General features: G+C 39.8%; 1 protein-coding gene across 1 annotated transcript in view; it reads right to left on the bottom strand.

Moving 5' to 3' along the window:
• The window catches only part of LOC124720522 (zinc finger protein 771-like), a 106,555-nt gene that overhangs the window by 77,425 nt on the left and 16,200 nt on the right, over positions 1 to 12,930 (bottom strand). Inside the window, exon 3 of the mRNA XM_047245881.1 lies at positions 2,141 to 2,221. Coding sequence (XP_047101837.1) covers positions 2,141 to 2,221 — 81 coding nt within the window. The remainder of the gene's footprint in view (positions 1 to 2,140; positions 2,222 to 12,930) is intronic.

The raw sequence follows: 12,930 nt of genomic DNA, 5'->3' as shown, positions 1-12,930 counted from the left end.
AAAAAAAAAATTATTTGAAAAGAAAAACACAGCAGTAGAACCAAACTGGAAGCTTGAAAACAAGAAGTCAGACACAAAGCAAACATGTAACAACAAAAAACTGTCTGTAACTAAGAAATTAAAACATATTGATCATATGCGTATATGAACACTTTTGTTTCTGTTTTAGTCCTCTATCCATTTCCCATAGGTTTTACACATATTAGTTAACACCGTATATACTCTGCTCAAATTTTGGCACCTATATTCAAAACATTTTAACAAATTATACAGGGTGTTACAAAAAGGTACGGCCAAACTTTCAGGAAACATTCCTCACACACAAATAAAGTAAAGATGTTATGCGGACATGTGTCCGGAAACGCTTAATTTATATGTTAGAGCTCATTTTAGTTTCGTCAGTATGTACTGTACTTCCTCGATTCACAATCAACATGTGTGGGCCGACGAGAGTCCGCACGCAATTGTGCAATCACGTCATCAACACAGATTTTCTGTGAAAGTTTGGGCAGGCATTGTTGGTGACGTCTCGATTGGGCCCCATGTTCTTCCACCTACGCTCAATGGAGCACGTCATGCTGTGCTGCTAGAACATGTGCCTTTACAAGTAAGACACAACATGTGGTTCATGCATGATGGAGCTCCTGCACATTTCAGTCGAAGTGTTCGTACGCTTCTCAACAACAGATTCGGTGACCGATGGTTTGGTAGAGGCAGACCAATTCCGTGGCCTCCACGCTCTCCTGACCTCAACCCTCTTGACTTTCATTTATGGGGGCATTTGAAAGCTCTTGTCTACGCAACCCCGGTACCAAATGTAGAGACTCTTCGTGCTCGTATTGTGGACGGCTGTGATACAATACGCCATTCTCCAGGGCTGCATCAGCACATCAGGGATTCCATGCGACGGAGGGTGGATGCACGTATCCTCACTAACGGAGGACATTTTGAACATTTCCTGTAACAAAGTGTTTGAAGTCACGCTGGTACGTTCTGTTGCTGTGTGTTTCCATTCCATGATTAATGTGATTTGAAGAGAAGTAATAAAATGAGCTCTAACATGGAAAGTAAGCGTTTCTGGACACATGTCCACATAACATATTTTCTTTCTTTGTGTGTGAGGAATGTTTCCTGAAAGTTTGGCTGTACCTTTTTGTAACAACCTGTATACATAATGGCACATACTATTCTTCAAGTTTTATGTGCTGTAATGTTGTCTGCAATAGAGCTGGTACTTCTGGTACAGTTTGTCATCAGCAGCTAATGAGGATTTCTCTACAGCAGGGTCTATGAAAATTATACTGAACAGAACTGTAGACCCTGAATGAATGTATCTGTGTTCAGGTCACTTTGAAATTTGTTAATTTCATGTCATCTTACTGCAAAAATTTACATGTTAAGTTTCTGCTGTCAACAATAGTAGGTCTATTATGTTTTAACATTTATTTATTAGAGTATTGTACTTGTTTCTGAATATTTTCTTCTTATTGAGTGTGAGGACATGTTACTTGTGATGGGCTTTGTTAATTGGTGTGTGTGTGTGTGTGTGTGTGTGTGTGGTTTCCACCATGATACAACTCTGTAAAACTGTGTTCCAAACACAGACTGCATCACTGTTTACAATATATTCCACTGGTTCTACTATCCAGTATTCCAAATGGGAATTTCACTCTTCATTTTGACGAAAATAAAATGAACCCACAGCTGACAGTGAAATTTAACTGAAACACAGGTGCATTTCCTACCTCCAAAGCAGAACCCCTCTCCAAAACATATTCGTTGAAAGTAAACATGCACAAAATCTGAAAAGATGAACAGACAAAGTTTTACTCTCCAGCTGAATGCAGAGTGGGTCTGTGTAAGATGTAGGTTAGAGGAAAATTGTTTCCACAATAATATGGCTGAAATGGATAAGGAGGTGGAGAGAGGTTTGGTGTCAGGTATGGGCACAGACAATATGCTGGACATATGTGATCTGGCATCACGGTTGTGAAACAATAGTAGGTGTTTGATATGTGAGAGAAATTATTCTGACACCAAACACTATGAAAAGGCTTGATTAAACAGAGTGCATGAAAATCACTTCACCTTCTTTCTCTTTCTTCATCATAAAGTGTAAACAGCAAATGCGGTGAAATACCTGAGTTTCTGTCATTTCCGAGACCAGAAATGTATCTGCACTTTGGTCCTGTTCCGGTGCAGTTGTGAAGCTTTCAGGTCCCTGCAAAAGACAATATTTTGCTGTAGAGAAGTAATGTAGTCTGTAAGCTGACTCGAGTTCTGGTGAAGAGCAGCAATGCTACTGAAAACATACGAGGTTTTTTCTTTATTTAAATAAACCTTTTTGCAGCAGTGATCATAAAACTTTTAATTTTTTTTCTTTTTAAAATTCAGTCTTGATCACACCACGTATGTTACAAGAACATAGGTGACCGATTTCGGTCATATCACATGACCATCATCAAACCCGTAATTTAATTTAGAAAGTAATAGAAACCTAACTAGATTGGTCTGTCTAAAAAGTATCCGACCTTTGACTTTCCCACACTAAATAGAGACAATAGCACGGCGCCACTGTACATAGTAAAGGAAGAGACCTTTACGTGAATGCGTGAATTTTGTCCCCACCTTCCAGCGTGTCAGTCACTGCCTCTCTGTCGCAGAATGAGGTGCTACACAAGGTGTTCGACGGATTACCGATTTTCTCAACTAAATGTGTTGAACAAATATACTGTCTCAAATTTTGTCAAAAGCTTGGTGTTTCTCAAAGCGAAACAATTCATAAGATTTAGCAGGTGTTTGGAGAAGATGTGATGGGTGTAACACAAATTAAGGAGTGGTTCAACTGATTCAAAAATGGCCGTATATCAGCAGAGAGTCACCAGCATTCTGGCAGGCCCCAAACTGCTCGGAGTGCAACTGTTGTTGAGAGGGTGCAAAATTTGGTGATGGCAGATCATCGTTTGACCATGCAGGAGCTTGCCCAAGAGGTTGGAGTGAGAAAAGATTCCGCACAAGCAATTTTGCGTGATGATTTGAACATGCACCGAGTGGCTGCGAAATTCGTGCCCAAGTTGTTGTCACAGGAACAAAAGGACCTCCATTTTGATGCTTGATAACTGGAGATGAGTCATGGGTGTTCAGGTACGAGCCAGAAACAAAAAGACAGTCATAGCAATGGAAGCATCCCAAGTCCCCAAGTCCGAAGAAAGTGCAACAGGTGCGAAACAAAATCAAGGTGATGCTGACTGTCTTCTTTGATGTCCGTGGAATTGTGCATCACAAATACGCACCGGAAGGACAAACAGTGACAAAGGAATACTATCAATATTTTCTCCGACAACTCCGTAACGCAGTTCGTCGCAAAAGACCAGACATGTGGAGGGCAAAAAACTGGCAACTGCATCATGACAACGCCCCCGCACATTCATCCCTCTTGATCCAAAATTTCTTCACCAAACATGGAATTACGGCCGTTTGCCAATCTCCCTACTCACCAGACACAGCTCCTTGCAACTTCTGGTTGTTTCCAAATCTGAAGACGCCACTGAAAGGGTGCCGATTTGAGAGTAGAGAAGAGATAATGCGGAACACGATGATGGAACTGAACACCATTCCAAAAAAAGACTTCCAGAGCTGTTTATGGCAGTGGAAGAATCGGTGGGCTAAGTGTGTGCAAGCACAAGGGGTCTACTTTGAAGGGGATTAGGGTCCCAACCCTGTCAGGTATTTGGACTATTTTTTCTGGCCAAAGGTCGGATACTTTTTAGACAGGCCTTGTACATAGGTAAATTTTACCTACATTTACAATTGTTTTCTACTTATTGATAGCCCTTTCAGACCTGAGTTATTTCTGGTGGAAGGAAAATTTTTCTTAATGCTGTAATGTTCTTAGGTGATTTTTTAATGATTTTTGATGCCAGATTTATACAATAATATGCACGCGTTTTCAAAATATACTTCATACACTTGACTTCTTCTTCTGGATTAAAATAACTAATTTCGAAATATTCGCTATTGTAGTAAATAAACTGATGAATCAGTGATCGTTCAGTAATCACCACTCAAAATAACATTAATAATAATGTTCATTTACACAGTGAAATATAAATAACCATCCACTTTCGTGTATTCTTGCGGTCACAAGCAGGTGGTCACTGCTACATTGATTTGTTCATATCTTTATAGTGAAGCCCAACAGTTTGCAGTACTTGTACATGATAAGAACATGGGGCAACCACGAATGCGTAAATAAGCTTTCCACTGTGGAAGAATATTTCTGTTGCAACTAAGAGGCTGTAAAATTTAATGTACACAATTGTGACCAAAGGGTCTGAAAGGGTTAAACAGTAGCTGGTCCAGGGAGATCGAAGCATATCATGTATTAAAAGTGTGCAACTGAGACTGAAGAAATAAGTGAGTGTCCAGGTACAACATAGAAACAAAAAGACAGTCATCACAATGGAAGCATCCCGAGTCTCCAAGGCTGAAGAAAGTGCAGCAGGTGTGAAGCAAAATCAAGGTGATGCTGACTGTCTTCTTTGATGTCCGTAGTAGTGTGCATCACGAATATGCACCAGAAGTACAAACAGTGACAAAGAAGTACTATCAAGATGTTCTCCGGCAACTCCGTGACACTTGATCCAAAATTTCTTGGCCAAACATGGAATTACAGCTGTTTGCCAACCTCCCTAATCTCCAGACATGGCTCCTTGCGACTTCTGGTTGTTTCCAGAATTGAAGATGCCACTGAAAGGATCCTGTTTTGAGAGTAGAGAAGAGATAATGCGGAACATGATGACAGAGCTGAACACCATTCCAAAAGAAGACTTCCAGAGGTGGTTCTGGCAGTGGAAGGATTGGGCTACATGTGTGCAAGCACAAGGGGCCTACTTTGAAGGGGATTAGGGTCCCAACCGTGCGGCTGTGCCCTTTCAAAGGGACCATCCCAGTATTTGCCTGGTTGGCTGGGCAATTCAGGGAAATAATGGAAAATATAAATCTAAATCACGGAAAATCTAAATCTGGATGGCTGGACATGGGTTTGAATCATCATCTCCGAAATGCGAGTCCAGTGTGGTAACCACTGTGCCACCTCACTCAGTATACGGACCTCGGTTTCAGCTGGTGCTACTCTTTGTTTTGTCAGGAACTTTATCGCTGCAAAATACTCAATTTTATCCACTGCAGCACCACAGCACGCAAAGTCTTACTCAAATGAGTGTCACCATTCGACTGAGGCTAGTAGCGGGCTGCAGTTCGTGTGGGCATCTACTGACAGATGTCGCTAGCTCCCCTCCGGGACATTTTAACCTCGGTGCTCGTATTCAAGGTCAGGCCACAAACTTACGGAACCTACCTCCTATCATTCTAAAGAATTAAAGTACTGTATTACATGAATTCATATTGTAAGTAAGAAAACATTATTACAATTGCTGTTCTGCTAACTCATGTTCACTACACACGAGTAGTATTTGTGCCTTTTCTCTGATGGCATACACTGAAGTCACAGAGAGCTTCAACTGAAGATGGTTGACTGAATGGCCAGCTAGCATACTCGTCGTGTTTCCAGTTGTCCACTGCAAACTCTAGTAAGTGGAAAAGTTACATTACTCTGAATACCTGAACTGTGCACTAGTACAAGAGTGTCAAAAGTAAGATTTGTGTTAAGTGTTTAATAACATCATGTTTACATTAATGGGAGTTGGCATGCCCTATTCTGACAATGTTAAATTTAGTGACTTGGCTGCTCTGTATTTCAGGAACCACTTTTACAGGAGATTAAACTGTATGTTCTGAGTCTACTGAACTACAATAAATGCATTTCAACCAGTGTTTTCGGAAATACAATTTTTTTATTACAAGGTTAAAATGTTGTGTACTTTTTTGTATGTTAGCCTAAATAATTTTAATTATACATAACATTATGTTCTTCTTTTAGTTCAGTAGACTCAGGATATGTATGTTATTACTCCCTGAAAATTTGAATACTCTACTCAAAGTGATTTCTGAGATTTAGGGGAAAATGCAACAGAAAACATAAATTTTCAGGAACAGCTTCTAAAATTTCAAAAGACTGCAACTCACTTAATATATGATTATTATTTTTTTTTTTTATTTTTGGTCACTCAGGAGCACCTTGCACCATACTGTATTTCATCCTCTTGATCTTTTCCCAAGTTTTTTCTTCTTTTCTTCTTTCTGGACTCCTTCGTGGCCAACTGTGCTGCATACTCTGCTTTATCAATGCGAAACTTGTCCATCCGTTCGAGTTCTCTGATGCAGTTTGTTCCAGGATTAATTCCCATATGCTGTAGCACTTTCACCCTACCAAGGTTGCCATAATTAAAAGCAATAACAGCATCACTGGCCCCCCACTTTAGTGTCTTCATTCCAACAAAAACCTTTTTGGTAAGCAAGTTTGTGTAAGACTTTGAACGACTCAATGGGGTTTTGAGTCTGACCGTGCAGACATTTCTTCAGTAATTCACGATTTGCCAGGTCTCTGTAAATAGGTTTTATGTTATCCATGACTGCTGCTGGGATGGAATGTTTATGGCTGTATGAACTGAGTACTTGGCACTGCGGTACTTGCACCATGAATTAGGTCCAGGAGGGCAAAGACGGTGTACTGGTTTTTCACCAGTCGATAGTCTGTGGAAGAAGGTAGCCCATACTGCCTGCTTCATTTTGAACAAATCCTCAGTATTATTTCTAATGCCCACCCCATAATACTGCTGTAGTTCATCAATCATTTTGTCTGTCAACCTGCCTCTTGTGGTTTTACCATCGACATACAACACGTGTTTATACTATGAAACAATACGATACTGTTTTTGAGAGTGCTACCAATACAAACACATAATTTAACATTCATAACACGGTGATACACAGTATTCTATATAAAAAATTACCAGTTTTATTAGATCTTGAAGTAATGCACGTAAAAATTTTAACATTTTCAACCAGTGTAGATTACATTCAATAAAATAAAATAAAATGCTTCCCATGTGAGTTTATAAGTGATATGTATATTACTTTATTCGGAAAATTGCAAATTTTATAACGAGATAAAAATCCGAAAATGTGAAAAAAAAAAAAAAAAATCCTGTTCTAAAGTTCCCTCAATGGTGCATTCTGATGTGCTGTTATCAGGTCCTGAGGAGTGGGAGTGGACTACTGAATAAAAAAAATACAGTGTTATTTAATAAAGATCTACTGCTGTTCAAATCTCCATAACAAAGATGCATGAAAGGCAATCACATTTTGGTTAATGTCCTTGTTAGCTAAACAATACAGGGCTACTACAAATGATTCATTCATTTTCGAAGCTCTTTATTTTCCAAAGTATTACATCAACATTTACATCTACATCTCTATTCTCACTGTACCAGTTAGTAGCATTTCTTCCTGTTCCATTCTCGTGTGGAGTGCACGAAGAATGATTGTTTCAATGTGTCTGTGCATGCAGTAACTAATCTAATCTTATCATCCCTATGTGAGCGATATGTAGGGGATTGTAGTATATTCTTAGTCATCGTTTAAAGAAAGTTCTCAAAAATTTGTCTGCAGACTTTCTTGGGATAGTTTACGTCTACCTTCAACAGTCTGTGAGTTCAGTTTCTTCAGTATCTCTGCAACACTCACCCATGGATCAAACAAACCTGCAACCATTTGTGCTGCCCTTATCTGTATACGTTCAATATCCATCATTAGACCAATTTGGTATGGGTCCCACTCACTTGAGAAATATTCTAAAACCGGTCACATGAGTGATTTGTAAGCAATCTCCTTTGTAAACTGATTGCCCTACCTCGAAATTGTACTAATGAACTGAAGTCTACCACCTGCATTCCCTACGACTGAACTGATGTGATCATTCCATTTCATACCCTTCCAAAGTGTTACACCCAGGTATTTGTACAAGTTGGCCGATTCCAATAGTGACTCACTGATATTATAGTGATAGGATACTAATACTTGTTTTGTAAATAAAACTACATTTCCTGCTACCACTTCACTTCATATATTTATCCCATACACGTTTCGCCTTTTTCTTATTCTAAGGCGTCATCAGTGGGATTTTTAACTATACAATTTTGTTAGTTTTAGATTATTAAACAGTTCACATTGAGATTTTTTTTATGTAGAAAAGTAATTACTTACAATTTTCTGATCTGCGTTTCCTCACATCTGGTCTGGAGGTTGCATATTACTGACATATAAGCACCACTTTGCATTCTGACCACCTTCACACTGTTCGCCCTGTTTCTCCTTGTTTTTTGTGGTGTACTATTGTTCTTTTGCCACTCAATGTAACTATTTCATCAGACACTGCTTTTTCAAAACGTAAATATTGCAGCTCCATTGCGCGTTTCCTCCTCTTTGGCATGTTTACCTACTTGTTGCCAACCTAACAAGTACATGTTCAAGACTAACTTCTGTTCATGACGTTTACACAGAGTGTGTGTGTGTATGTGTGTGTGTGTGTGTGTGTGTGTGTGTGTGTGTGTGAGAGAGAGAGAGAGAGAGAGAGAGAGAGAGAGAGAGAGAGAGAGAGAGAGAGAGAGAGTGGCAAAAGAACAATAGTATACCACAAAAACAAGAAGGAACATGGTGTACAGTGTGAAGAAGGTCAGAACGCAAAGTGGTGCTTATATGTCAGTAATATGCGACCTCCAGACCAGATGTGAGGAAACGCAGATCAGAAAATTGTAAGTAATTACTTTTTTACATAAAAAAAACGCAACGTGAACTGTTTAATAATCTAAAACTAACAAAATTGTATAGTTAAAAATCCCATTGATGATGCCTTAGAACAAGAAAAAGGCAAAACGCGTATGGGATGGATAAATTAAGTGGCAGCAGGAAAGGCAGTTTTATTTACAAAACAAGTATTTAAACAAGTATTTATATGCTTGCTGTGGAGCGGAGGATGGCCACACAAACAAGCTTGTTATACGATACTAAGTTTTTTCATTTTGTGAAGTGCACCATTTTTCATTTCTGAACATGTAAAACAAGTTGCTGATTCCAACAGTGACTCACTCATATTATAGTCATAGGATATTAAGTTTCTTCGTTTTGTGACGTGCACAATTTTACATTTCTGAACATGTAAAGCAAGTTGGCAATCTTTGCACCACTTTGAAATCTTATCAAGATCTGACTGAATATTTTTGCAGCTATATATAGTACATCATTGTAGATAATTGCATCATCACCTGCAAAAAGCCTGAGGTCACTATTAATATTGTCTGCAGGGTTATTAATACACAACATGAACAACAAGTGTCCCAACATACTTCTCTGGGGCACACCCAATGTTAGATCTACATCTGATCATGATTCTCCATCCAAGATAACATTCTGCATCCTCCCTACAAAAACAACAACAACAACTCAATCCAGTGACAAATTTCACTTCATACCCCATACGCAAGGGAGCACCTGTGGTCTAGTGGTAGCATCTTTGATTAGTAATCAAAACGTCCGCAGTCCCAGATTCGAACCCCACCACTGCCTAAATTTTGATTAACAATAAGCTCTGGGGCCTGAATACTTCTGGCATAAGAAGTAACCCTCATTCTGCCAATGGCCTTTCAAAGAGGGCGGAGGTGTGGACAGAGGTTCAGGCAATTTCTTGCCCTTGGGGTGTGAAGCTGCCACTAAAGGAGGAAGAATGAGCAATGTTCAATGGTGTGAGGATGCAGGAGGCAACAGAAACCACTGCATTAAAGACAAATAATGTGTATCCACAGGGCATATGGCCAGTAATAGAAAAAGTATAATAATGATCTCTCTACTGGCAAAAGATTCCAGAATAGTCCCTCGTGCAGATCTCTGGGAGGGGACTGGCAGGGGGGATATGACCATGAGAAGAAGATTGAATAACCAACAAGTTGGGGCATGGAACGTAAGAAGCCTGAATGTAGTAGGGAAGATAGAAAATCTGAAAAGGGAAATGCAAGTGCTCAATCTACATACAGTAAGGGCTAGTGAAGTGAAATGGAAAGAAGACAAGGATCTCCGTCATATGAGTACAGGGTAATATCAACAGCAGAAGAAAATAGTATAACAGGAGTAGGATTCATTATGAATAGGAAGGTAGGGCAAGAGAGTGTTACTGTGAACATTTCAGTGATATAGTTGTTCTTATCAGAATCGACGGCAAAGCAACACAGACTATGATATTTCAGGTATACATGCTGATGTCACAAGCTGAAGATGAAGAGGAAGAGAAAGAGAAAGTACATGAGGATACTGAACAGATAATGCAGTACGTAAAGGGAGATGAAAATCTAATAGTCATGGGGGACTGGAATGCAGTTGTAGGGGAACAAGTTAAAAAAGCATTTATGGGAAACTATGGGCTTTGTACAAGCAACGAGAGAGGAGAAAGACTAATCGAGTTATGTAGTAAATTTCAGTTAGTAACAGCGAATACTCTGTTCGAGAATCACAAGAGGAGGAGGTATACTTGGAAAGGCCACGTGACATGGGACGATTTCAGTTAGATTACATCATGGTCAGACAGTGATTCTGAAATCAGATACTGGATTGTAAGGCGTACCCAGGAGCATACATAGATTCAGATCACAATTTAGTAGTGATGAAGAGTAGGCAAAAGTTTAAGAGGTTAGTCACAAACAATCAATAAGCAAAGAAGTGGGATACAGAAATACTACAGAATGACAAGTTATGCTGTAAGTTCTCTAAGGCTAAAAAATCATTGGGGGAAGTGGCAACAGAATCACTATTCATGTTGGTGTATAGAACGTATAAGTCTGGCGACATACCATCTGTTTTGTTGTTGTTGTGGTCTTCAGTCCTGAGACTGGTTTGATGCAGCTCTCCATGCCAACATACCATCTGCCTTTCGAAATAATATCATCCACATAGTTCCGAAGACTGTAAGAGCTGACAAGTGTGAGAATTATTGCACAATCAGCTTAACAGCTCATGCACCCAAGCTGCTGACAAGAATAATCTACAGAAGAATGGAAAAGATAATTGATGGAGTGTTAGATGATGATCAGTTTGGTTTTAGGAAACATAAAGCAGCAGAGAGGCAATCCCAACATTGCGAATTGAAGCAAGACTAAAGAAAACCCAAGACATGTTCATAGGAATTGTCGACCTGGAAAAAGCATTCGACAATGTCAAATGGTGCAAGATGTTTGAAATTCTGAGGAAAATGGGTGTACGCTATAGGGAGAGACAGGTAATATACAATATCTACAAGAGCCGAGAGGGAATAGTAAGTGTGAACAACCAGGAACGAAGTGCTTGGATTAAAAAGGGTGTACGACAGAGATGTAATCTTTCGCCTCTACTGTTGAGTCTATACATTGAAGAAGCAATAATGGAATAAAAGGAAGATTCAGAAGGGGTCTTGGGTGATATGATTCACTGATGACATTGCTGTCCTCAGTGAAGGTGAAGAAGAATTACATGATCTGCTGAATGGAATGAACAGTCTAATGAGTACAGAAAATGGATTGAGAGTAAATCGAAGAAAGATGAAAGTAATGAGAAGTAGTGAGATGAAAACAGTGAGAAACTTAAGACCAGGATTGATGGTCACAAAGTAGATGAAGTTAAGGAATTCTACTACCTAGGCAGCAAAATAGCTAATGACGGATAGAGCAAGGAGCACATCAAAAGCATTACGGAGATGATAGATAAACTCCAGTGGAAGACTCTGCAGGAGAGACGCTCAGTAGCTCGGTACGGGCTTTTGTTGAAGTTTCGAGAACATACCTTCACTGAAGAGTCGAGCAGTATATTGCTCCCTCCTACGTATATCTCGCGAGGAGACCATGAGGATAAAATCAGAGAGATTAGAGCCCACACAGAAGCATACCGACACTCCTTCTTTCCACGAACAATACGAGACTGGAATAGAAGGGAGAACCGATAGAGGTACTCAAGGTACCCTCCGCCACACACCGTCAGGTGGCTTGCGGAGTATGGATGTAGATGTAGATGACTATCACTGGCAAGAATTGCATTCCTGGCCAACAGAAGTCTACTAGTATCAAACATAGGCCTTAATTTGAGAGAGAAATTTTTGAGAATGTATGTTTAGAGCACAGCATTGTATGGTAGTAAAACGTGGACTGTTTGAAAACCAGAACAGAAGAGAATTGAAGCATTTGAGATGAGGTGCTACACATGAATGTTGAAAATTAGGAGGCTGGATAAGGTAAGAAATGAGGAGGTTTTGAACAGAATCTGATAAGAAAGGAATATATGGAAACCACTGACAAGGAGAAAGGACAGGATGCTAGGACATCTGTTAAGCCATCAGGGAGCAACTTACATGGTACCAGAGGGAGCTACATAGTGTAAAAACTATACAGAAAGACAGAGGCTGTAATACTGTAATATATCCAGCTACTGTGAGAGAAGAGGCTGGCACAGGAGAGGAATTTGTGATGGGCTGCATCAAACCAGTCGGAAGAATGATGACTCAGAGAGAGAGAGAGAGAGAGAGAGAGAGAGAGAGAGAGAGAGAGAGAGAGGGTTGGGGGAGGGGGGGGGGGGGGAAGCAGAAGCATATGATCAAACTTTTGACAATAAGCATAGGTTTGGCATTGAGTCCAGCCCTTTTTGGACAGCAAGAAACACTGCATCTACCTGACATCCTTGACCCAAAGCTTTCAGTATATCATATGACAAAAGTGCAAGTTGGGTTTCATAAGATTGATGTTTCCAGAATCCATGATGGCTGGCATTGAGGAGGTCATTCTGTTCAAAATACCTCATTATCTTTGAGCTCGGAATATGTTTATGACGATTGATGTTTCCAGAATCCATGATGGCTGGCATTGAGGAGGGCATTCTGTTCAAAATGTTTATGTTTGAGCTCAGAATATGTTTAATAATTCTACAACAAATCGATGTCAAGGATATTGGATGGCAGTT

Source organism: Schistocerca piceifrons, chromosome 11, assembly GCF_021461385.2.
Source record: "Schistocerca piceifrons isolate TAMUIC-IGC-003096 chromosome 11, iqSchPice1.1, whole genome shotgun sequence".
Lineage (NCBI taxonomy): Eukaryota > Metazoa > Arthropoda > Insecta > Orthoptera > Acrididae > Schistocerca > Schistocerca piceifrons.
The sequence above is the reverse complement of the archived record's forward strand: the minus strand, read 5'-3'. Positions and strand labels throughout refer to the sequence as shown.